Source organism: Salvia miltiorrhiza, chromosome 1 (genome assembly GCF_028751815.1).
Source record: "Salvia miltiorrhiza cultivar Shanhuang (shh) chromosome 1, IMPLAD_Smil_shh, whole genome shotgun sequence".
NCBI lineage: Eukaryota > Viridiplantae > Streptophyta > Magnoliopsida > Lamiales > Lamiaceae > Salvia > Salvia miltiorrhiza.
In genome coordinates, this window is record NC_080387.1 from 74,320,354 (window position 1) to 74,331,381 (window position 11,028).

Consider the following 11,028-nt stretch of genomic DNA (forward strand, 5'->3'; position numbering starts at 1 on the left):
CACAAAAAGGGGGATTTAAAGTCTCCCAAATCTATTATAAAAATAGAGAATATATTCTACTTTTGCATGTTATTCTACCACTTCAAATAAACAAACAGGTTTTGTTGTTTATTCAACTGACGTAGCCCTCTGATCACGGCCAAAACTTATAATGCTATTTTAATATGAATTTTAGGGTCATTTTTTAAGATTTGGGTTAGACTCAATCTCCCAAATCGAACAGAAAGTAGCTTTCCATATAAATAGTCTTAGTTGCTTTTGCCTCCAAAAATCACTCTTTATAGTTCCACAATTATTTTCTTCGTCTTTTCCTCATTCACACTCCAATTAATTATTTTCTCCGTCTTTGTCTTTCCAATGGGAAAAATATTATTTTAGCTTTGAATAAAAGGAAACTCTGCATTTCCTACTTTCATCATTAATCCTTCCCATTTGCCTATCATATCCACACACACACTATATATACATGTATATGGATTTCATAGTTCAATATTCTAAAAAATTACTACTGTCAAAATCAAGCCAAAAAATGCCAAAATCTCCCCATTTTCTCATCCTTGCACTACTCTTACCAATCCATTATTTGATGGATTATAGCTCAGCCAAAACCGATATCAACACCGATCGTTCTACCCTTCTCGCCTTAAAATCCCAAATCACATTAGATCCTCAAAATATATTGACCCAAAATTGGAGCACCGAAGCCAGTGTTTGCAGTTGGATCGGAGTTACTTGTGATTCACGTTACAATAGGGTTACTCAGTTGAATATATCGTCCATGGGTCTTGTGGGAACCCTCCCACCAGAAATTGGGAATCTTTCTTCTCTCGTTTCTTTAGACGTGAACGAGAACTCCTTTCATGGCCCCATTCCCCCATCTATCTTCAACATGTCATTTCTAGAAGTTTTGGAACTAAGGAATAATAGTTTGTCTAGTAGTTTACCTCTTGATATGTGCACACACAATCTGCATAGACTCAAGAGGCTTCGTTTGTCTTACAACGAGTTGTATGGGGAAATACCATCGAGTTTGGGGCAATGTTCACAGCTTGAGTATCTTTCTTTGTACAATAACAATTTCACTGGATTTGTGCCGACAGAAATTGGGAACTTGACGAAGCTTCAAGAGTTGTACCTTGGTGAAAATCAGTTGACTGGTAAGTTGATTCCTATATATATGAGATCAAATCATGCATTTAATGCCATATTATTTAATTCTTTATGTGCTTTGCATTTGAGGGTCAAATTTAAACTTTATATTGGGTGATAAAGTAATATTTTCCCTATACGTTTCAATCTAGAATTAAACTAACTTTTTGTGATGATTTGGATATATATTTGTAGGAGTTATTCCACAACAGATACATCACCTTGATAATTTAGGAGTGTTGGACTTAAGTTTGAACAAGTTGTCAGGCACTTTGCCACCAACCATTTTCAACATGTCTTCCTTGACAATGATTGACTTATCAAGTAACACACTTAGCGGGGCATTGCCACCAATCGAATCGCGTATTTTATTTATTATTGTTATGATCGTTATACTTAACAATATGGAACTTGACTTTGATGATTTATTATCACCTAGCCACAAGTTTAGCTCCTCAAGCTAGCTTGCGAGTTAATTCTTTTTCTCTTATTTCATTTGATCTTCTTTAATTAAGTGGTATGTTGTCTTGAAGTTGGTAGGGGTCATACATTGTCTTGTGGGATTATTCTCCAGGTACTATGCCGAAAGAGATTGGAAATCTTCATAGTTTACAGATCATGCACTTGGGTTCCAACAAACTTAGCGGATCAATCCCGAGAGAAGTGGGGAACATGACCGCTCTTATGAACTTATACCTCGGCAATAATAGTTTAAGTGGTATGATTTATTATTCACCTAGCCACAAGTTTAGCTCCTCAAGCTAACTTACGAGTTAATTTCTTTTTCTCTTATTTCATTTGATCTTCTTTAATTAAGAGGTATGTTGTCTTGAAGTTGGTAGGGGTCATACATTGTCTTGTGGGATTATTCTCCAGGTACTATGCCGAAAGAGATTGGAAATCTTCATAGTTTACAGATCATGCACTTGGGTTCCAACAAACTTAGCGGATCAATCTCGAGAGAAGTGGGGAACATGACAGCTCTTATGAACTTATACCTCGACTATAATAGATTAAGTGGTATGATTTATTATTCACCTAGCCACAAGTTTAGCTCCTCAAGCTAGCTTACGAGTTAATTTATTTTTCTCTTATTTCATTTGATCTTCTTTAATTATACTATGTTTAAAAAGAATGCAATACATCTATACTAATATAAAAAGAGCTTTGGACACAACACACAACGTGTGGATTGTCTGTATTTTACACTTATTATATGTTTTATTTTAAAGTTATTTTACATATTGTATATTTATAAAAATATATTAATTCATCAGATATTATACTAAAACTATGTGATATATATCTATAGTTGTTGATAAGGCTTATAAATAAATATATCTATCAAATAAATTATTCTCCTTAATTCACGTGTCCAAAAGTTTTGAGTCACTTATAGTGGGACGGAGGGAGTAATTAGTAGAAGTACTAAACTAATAGATTTTCTAAAAAAAATTATTGTATGACTAAATAGACCAAATTGTTAATTAAAAAATTAAATATAATAAATATTATATTTATATTTTTTATTTTATCGAATAAAATAACATTAATTATGCATACAAGGTACGCTCTTTCTCCTAGTTCCTTACAATTGTTTTTTTTTTTTTTTTTTGAAAATATAGTTCCTTATCATTGTTAAGTAAGATGTTAAACCAAATGTTTGTGCATTTTTAGATATAAAGAAATTTGATTCATGTCCTTCTGTCTTTCAAGTAATAAATTTGAAGGTCTCGTACTAATTTTCAGGTCAAATACCATCCTCCATCTGTAACTTGACATCTCTTGGTGCTCTTCTTCTCTCAAATAACAATTTGGAAGGAACAATTCCACAATGCCTTGGAAACGTGAGCTCTTTGATCATCTTTCATTTAAATGAAAATCAGTTTCGTGGTCTCATTCCAGCAACATTTAGCAAGGGGTGTAGTCTTGAATCCATCAATTTGAATGGTAACAAATTGCAAGGACCATTACCTAAATCCTTGATCAATTGCGGAAGTCTACGAGGCCTCGATGTTGGAAACAATAGAATACAAGACGAATTTCCCTTTTGGATGGATGGCCTCCCTTGGCTTCGAGTGTTGGTCTTAAGGTCTAACAAGTTTTATGGTAACATGTCACTTCCTTCACAAACCAATATTCCATTTCATAATTTGCAAGTTTTAGATATATCTCAGAATAGATTTGTGGGCTCTCTGCCTCAAGGATATTTCAAGAATTTCAGAGCAATGATAGAGGTAAATGAAACAAGCTTGTCAACTAACGACACCTTCTTTAAAGTTTATGTGGAGATGAGGCTCACCTTGAAAGGTCTGGATCAATTATTACAGAGATTGTTGTCAGCCTTTACAACAATCGACTTATCCTCCAATAGATTTTCTGGGAGTATTCCAAATTCCATTGGAAATCTTAAGATTCTCAAATACTTGAATTTGTCCCACAATAAACTCATAGGAAATATACCTTCATCTCTTGGAAGTATGAGTGAACTTGAATCTTTGGACTTGTCAGTGAACAAGTTGGATGGAGAAATTCCAAGTGAATTGACAAGGTTGACATTTCTTTCGACATTAAACCTTTCAATGAATAATCTTGTGGGACAAATACCACAATCTACTCAATTTTCCACATTTGAGAATGATTCATACGTCGGAAACTTGGGACTGTGTGGAGTTCCGATGACGAGAAAATGCAACAAGGAGAATGGACATCGGATGCAGCCAGAAGAAGAAGATGGCGAAGATGATGAGTATGGATTTATAGATGGATTTGGATGGAGAAGTGTAGTGATGGGATATGGAAGTGGATTCATAGTTGGGATTGGAATTGGTTACATCATTATTAGAAATGGAAGGCCAAGATGGTTAGTGGAATTCTTTTTCGGCATTGGATATAATAATAATAATAATAAGAAGAAGAGACGCAGCAGAGCTACACCAACACCAACACGCAGGAGAACTTAATTGAAGGATTGTGCTCGAATTGTGTTTTCTTTTTCTTAATTATCTCCTTTTTTAATGGCTACTTTAGTGTGTTTGTGCTCGATTCAACTTTAGAGTTTAAGAAATATTGTTGTTTGTTCGTGTTGTTATGTCTTGAATCTCCCGCTTAGAACTACGGGGCTCTCACTGAGATCTATAAATACTATAAATACTTGAGATCTGTAATCTGTAACCCTAGCCGCATAATAAAATATGTCATCCTCTCTGTTCGTGGATGTAGCCATATTGGTGAACCACGTAAATATGTGTTTTCTTTAAGTTTTCTGTTTGATTGTGCTCTTTAAATCCTATTCTGCCACAACAGTTCGAATATGTTATGTTTTAATTTCATCTCGTTTAGGTAATTTTTTTAGATATATTAAAACAATTTTGTGATTTTTTAGGTAGTTTTAAATTTTTAGATTAATGTCATCACGTGAATAGGTAGCTTTAAAACAGTTTTGGATTTATTCAAATAAAATAAGTCTTTACTGGCAATGTTGATAATCTATACTATATTAAAAAGTCGAGATTTCAATTTGAAATTAATTTTGTAGTTATAAAAAAATTAAAGATCACAATAAAAACTATAATTTGATATATTTTATGTAAATATTTGATTTAAAATGTAATTTTTTTTAAAGATTAAATTTAAAAAATTCTCTGTCCTCTTTCATCTTTTTTTTAATAAATAAAATTTCAATCTTTTTTATTTTTATTTTATTTTTAACTTTATTTTTCCTTTTCATAATATTAATTTTTATTACTGTGATTTTTTTTTTCAATATTAGGCTCAAATATATTCAGTTAAAATAAATTTTTTATTATATTTATAAATATAATAATTGAGTTGTTATTAATTTTATATAAATATAAAAGTATAAAGGCGTTTCTTGATTGCACAAGATGCAAATGCTAGTGTATATAAATGTGCATATATCATCCAGAGATGTTCAACCTAATCGGAATCGGCGGTTCGGCTCGAAACTGGACCGGCGGTCAACGGTTCGGGCTCGAAATCATTGACCACGAGCCCATCTGAAACCAGAATCGCCAAGAAGAAGGTCTAGGCCTTGTATTAGCAACTGTAAGCAAATAGTTTTTTTTTTCTTTTTTATTTTTTTAAATTTTCAAATTCAAATTAAAAAAAAAAACTCTTATTTTTATCTATAAATACCTTCATCTCCCACCTTCATACTCGCTCCAATTATGTACATATAAATTGTAACATGTTTACTTTGAATTCAGTATAGATTTGAATTTTATTATATAGTTGAATGTTGTAGTTTTATTTCATTTTTAGTTTTCAATAATTAAATTAAATATCATATCTGAAAAATTAATTAAATGTAATGTACAATAAATTATGTAATTTCAAAAGAGAAATATACACAACAATTAATTAAATGTAATATACAGTAAATTTTGCAATTTCCCCCTAAATTCTGGTTACCAAAATCAATACTACAACTTGGTCGCAGTTGCCGCTGGGCAGCGTTGCTGGGCCCACTGTGATGGGCTTATGCCGGGATTATCTTTAGATGGGTTACCTGTGTGGGCCTTGCTTGCTCTTATAATTTTCCGACTTTGGCCTTCTTTGTCGGGTATATTTTTTATTTTAATCTTTGTAGTACTCCCTTTTTGGTAATAATTTTATACTACAAATAATATGGCCCGGCACACCTTTATATACTTTTACACTACAATCTTATTCTCTTTAAATCTCCTGCCGAAAAGAAGCGCACCGCTTTCGTTGGGACGGAGGGAGTAGTATTCTTAGACTCATTTTTTGTGTTTCTCCGGATTAAGGTGCGGGTCATGGTCTAAGTATGAGTGCAATTCGATTGTACGGTACATCTGATTGTACCCAAAACCACATCTTTTGTCTTGGGCTACTTTTAATTTGGATAAATTAGATTTTTTTTTTTCAAATCAAAAGACAAGTCAACAAATTTCTTCACAAATCCCACCTCCATTTCTATATTGGTTCGCAAATAGTTTTAGGCAACAATAAAGTCTATAAAGATTAGGAGTGAGCATAACCAAACTGAATTAATTGTATTAAAAATAGTGTCAAAACCAGCATAATTCATGACTATAAGTTAGAAGCTGCTTATTTAAGATGTCCATATATAGTATAATGCAATATTTGCTTATTTCCCCAAAATCTTTGTGACCACATCTTCAAGTTTTTTAATCACGGTCTATACTTTTAGTGAATTCTAATTTTTTCTATAACTTTTCAATTTTGAAATAAAATATATCACTTTCACAATTCGTCTAATTGTTTAGTGTCAAATTCTTCCAAATTAATACTGAGATGGACGCTTGAAATGCTAGAAACTTTCTTAAATTGGACTAATCTGTCATATTCAATTGCTCATTGGAAATTTCTAGCATTTCAGGCGTCCATCTCAAAATTGATCTAGAGAAATTTGACATCCATGACAAAAAAAATCAAACAAATCGTGAAAACGGTGTATTTTATTTTTAAAATAAAAAGTCATGAAAAAAAAATCCAAAATTCACATAAAATTGGTGTATTTTACGCCAAATAATCCTTGCCTCCTCTCTTTTTCCCCCAAATCCGTGACAAAATCGAACTCCAAAATCTTCGGACTCGGTAGCATTAAAGGAGCCTTCTTCACCAAAGGAGCTTTCATCATCAAAGAAGTCTTCTTCATTAATGGAGCCTTCTTCATCAACATCCACAGCATGAAATTACACAATTTTTTTTATATCTGAACTATCATTCAAAACAAACACATGAAATTCTTTAGGCATATCATTCTATTACCATAATAAGACTATAAGACTAAGATAATAATTAATGAGCTAGTTTGAATGCAAATCAAATTAAATCACAAATCCAATCTATCTATACTAATAGAAAAAGTGTCTTGAGTACAAAATGTAGATGGCCTATTTTAATTACTGCCAATGTTTTTAATAAAAAAATTGAAAAAATATCTCCAATGTTTTTTTAATAAAAATGATAAAGTAGTAGAAAGAATGTAATAAAAATGATAAAGTAAAATAAAGAAGGTAATAAAAGTGATAAAGTATGAGTAAAAATGTAATAATTATTACCTTATTTGGAAATGTGTCAAGATTCGTGGGACGGCCCAAAAAGAAATACGTGTCAAGATTCGTGGGACGGAAGGAGTATAATTCGATATATTTTATGTAAATATTCGATTTAAAATGTAAAATTTATTTTTATTTAAAGATTACATTTAAAAATTCCCTGTCCTCTTTCATCTTTTTTTTAATAAATAAAATTTCAATCTTTTTTATTTTTAACTTTATTTTTCCTTTTCATAATACTTATTACTGTGACTTTTTTTTTTCAATATTAGGCTGAGATATATTCAGTTAAAATCAATTTTTTATTATATTTATAAATATTATAATTGATTTTTATTAATTTTATATAAATATAGAAATATAAAGACGTTTCTTGATCGCACGGGATGCAAATGCTAGTGTATATAAATGTGCGTATATCATTCAGAGATGTTCAACCTAATCGAAATCGACGGTTCTGGCTCGAAATTGGACCGGCGATCAACGGTTCATTCTCGAAACCATTGACCACGAGCCCATCTGAAACCAGAATCGCCAAGAAGAAGGTCTAGGCCTTGTATTAGCAACCGTAAGTCGATAGTTGAATGTTGTAGCTTTATTTCATTTTTAGTTTTCAATAATTAAATTAAATATCGTATCTGAACAATTAATTAAATGTAATTTCAAAAGAGAAATATACACAACAATTAATTAAATGTAATGTACAGTAAATTTTGCAATTTCCCCCTAAATTCTTGTTATAAAAATCAATACTACAACTTGGTCGCAGGTGCATTGGGCAGCGCTGCTGGGCCCACAGTGATGGGCTTTTGTGGGCCTTGCTCGCTCTTATAATTTTCCGACTTTGGCCTTCTTTGTTCGGTTTTTTTTTTTTAAATCTTTGTAGTAGTATTCTTAGACTCATTTTTTGTGTTTTTCCCTTACTCGACATTAATTAGATACCCCATTTTGTCTTCACAGAAACATGGGTACAATCGGGTCTATTGTATATTCGGATGGGGGTATAATCGGGTCTATCTTATATTCGGATTGACCCGCACCTATAATAGAGTTATTTATAAAGTTCGGGTGAGGATACAGATTCGGATTAAGGTGCAGGTCAGGGTCTAGGTATGGGTGTATTCCGATTGTACCCAAAACCACATTTTTTGTCTTGGACTATTTTTAATTTGGATAAATTAGATTTTTTTTTTCAAATCAAAAGACAAGTCAACAAATGTCTTCACAAATCCCACCTCCATTTCTATATTGGTACTGAGAAATTTGAAAAAAAAATACTCCTACAAGCTTATACGTGTATGTAACCTATTTAAGCCAGCTTTTAAATATATATTCAAATTTAAATATTCAATATTGCTTCTATAAATTAATCTAGTTTGTAATAGAATTACAAAATGTACATATATGTGTTATATTTTCAGATAAAATAATATATTTTTGAAATAAATAATGAATTTTAATATATACCTAGAATTTAGAAAGACCGTTCATGCAATTTTGCGTCGGAGTTTTGTTGGGCCTTCTTCGTGGTAGGATTTGGGCTGCGTTGCTGGGCCTCAATGATGGGCTTCTTCCAGGATTCTCTTGAGATGGGGTTCTTGTGGGCTGCCGCTGTGGGCCCTCTCTCTTTATTATATACACGGATTTTGAAAAAAATTGTAATTTTTACATGAACTTTTAATTAAATCAAAAAATATATAAATTTATATTTTTGTTGCAATTTTCACCTGAGTTTGACTTTTGACGAAATTAGAATTTAGTTTGCAGTCGAAAACATCAGGTATAACTTCTGATGATGGGGAGTATTTAAGAAGCTCGGAGGTCTAAAAAAGTAAAAATTAATATATTTGACTTTGCATAGAAAATTGATTCTAGTATGCCTCTGTATGTCTATTCGAATGTGGTAACGACAAAGAATAATAGGAATGAATTGATTTCCCAAATTGCGAATTACATTTGAAGCTTACATTCTGGTGGTAAAATCATGACATGCACAGACTAGTCAAAAAAATGAAGTTAGAATTGATAAGATAAGCTTCCCTCATTTCCCATTAAAATGAGATAAATGGTTTTTGTCTCCAATCAATTTTAACTAATTAATTAATTGGAGTGTGAAATTGACGAAGACTATTTACAAGTGAAGCCAATTGCAGAATGAAACTAAATCAAATATAGCCACATATCTTTGGTCCCTTTAATGGAAAATGAAAGAAGCTTCTCTAATCAATTCTAACTTCAACTTTTTTGTCTAATCTGCGCAACAGTACAAGTCATTATTTTGTCTTCAAGTTTCAAATTAAATTCGAAATTTGGGAAATGAATTAAGTCACCTATAATTCTAATTGTCTTTACCACCTTTTATTGTGGGCATAGAGACGTATACTAGAATTAATTTGCGTATTTAATGGTTTGATCTTGATATTGTCACATTAACTTTTTTGGAGATAACTGATTGAAAGGGAAATTTAATTGATAATTTCCAAGTGCAGCCCATGCCTTACACGGCGGGAATAGAATGGACTTTGATTCAAGCAGAAGACTAAATGTGCATCACATATTATGGAATTAATTTCTACGCAAAATCAAGCATCCATAGCTTAGTGTGAGACGACATTAAACTTAAGAATCCTTGATCATTTAATTTAGATTTTTCGACGAGAAAGCTTTAGCTGAATAAATGATCCAATACTCATAGTCGTAGCAAGAGATAATCCCAATATTGTTTAAAATTCATTTTTATCATGTTGATATATGTATAACATTTACACTCTTTAAGATGAATTTCTCTTCCATTTCATTAATATAACGATTGTATTATAATTTTGGTAAAAGAATATATTTTTTTTTCTTTCAAAAAAGGATCGAGAACGGTTCTCCATTTTCAAATTCCCCACCTATTGGTTAAAATTATCCCCGACCTACAAGAAGTTGATTGTGAATTCACTACAAAAAAACAGTAGAACTGCGACAGAATTAACGACGACATATATTTTCGACAATTAACGATTGAATTTACATGATGGAATTTACATCGAATTTACTACGAAAATTTTTTAACGACGGAATTTCCGTCGTAAGTATTTGCTACTGAATTGTTCTGTAGTTAAAAGTAAGGAATATTTAATTATTTAAATAATTAAATATTAACTATGGAATATTTCCATAGTTAAAAATAATGAATATTAATTATTTATATAATTTATATCAGTCTGTGCAACAATGAATATTAATTATTTATATAATTTATGTCAAAAATCTTTTTTCTTGTTTCTCTATATTTGAGTGAGAACTCTCTTCATTGTCCTATTCTATAACGTATTGCATTTGAACCTTAGACCTCACGGTGTTATATTATACTTCTTCCGGCCACGATAAGTTTGGTCTTTTTGTCATTTTCGTTCACCACAATAACTATGGTTTTTTCATTTTACTCTCATTCATACACAATATTTATAAAAACCCACCACACACCATTTATTAATTAACTAACAATTCAATTTTAGTGGGACTCTTTTTTTCTACTTTATACACATCTTTCAATATTTTTTTAAAACTTGCGCCCCTTCCACACCACACTTATTATCGTGGAAGGAGGGAGTAATAGAACTCAATTAAATATCTTGCATATTTGGACTGTTGCGCAGACTAGTTAAAACAGAAGCTTCTTCCATTTTGCATTAGTGGGGCCTTAAAAATGTGGCTATTTTTTTATTTAGTTTCATTCTGCAATTGGGTTGACTTGTAAATAGTCTTTGTCGCTTTTGCCTCCAAAATTCTACCTTCACCACAATTATTCACACTCCCATTTATA

General features: G+C 31.5%; 2 protein-coding genes across 3 annotated transcripts in view; both read left to right on the forward strand.

Moving 5' to 3' along the window:
- The window catches only part of LOC131006124 (receptor-like protein 52), a 46,956-nt gene extending 42,563 nt beyond the window's left edge, over positions 1 to 4,393 (forward strand). For both annotated transcript variants that reach the window (XM_057933278.1, XM_057933279.1), the window contains 3 exons: positions 1,724 to 1,867; positions 2,026 to 2,169; positions 2,899 to 4,393. In XM_057933278.1, coding sequence (XP_057789261.1) covers positions 1,724 to 1,867; positions 2,026 to 2,169; positions 2,899 to 4,112 — 1,502 coding nt within the window. In that variant the 3' untranslated portion in view covers positions 4,113 to 4,393. The remainder of the gene's footprint in view (positions 1 to 1,723; positions 1,868 to 2,025; positions 2,170 to 2,898) is intronic.
- Positions 139 to 1,715, forward strand: LOC131006137 (probable LRR receptor-like serine/threonine-protein kinase At3g47570). The gene is made up of 2 exons (XM_057933304.1): positions 139 to 1,157; positions 1,345 to 1,715. Exons 1-2 carry the CDS (start codon positions 467 to 469, stop codon positions 1,611 to 1,613), a joined length of 960 nt encoding a protein of 319 aa, XP_057789287.1. The 5' UTR covers positions 139 to 466; the 3' UTR covers positions 1,614 to 1,715.
- Positions 4,394 to 11,028: the final 6,635 nt, after the last annotated feature.

Bases quoted from the DNA above. Each gene is read 5' to 3' on its own strand.
- LOC131006137 (XM_057933304.1), top strand. From the start codon at position 467: ATGTATATGGATTTCATAGTTCAATATTCTAAAAAATTACTACTGTCA. The intron at 1,158-1,344 runs GTAAGTTGATTC...ATATATTTGTAG, and splicing joins TGGTGAAAATCAGTTGACTG to GAGTTATTCCACAACAGATA.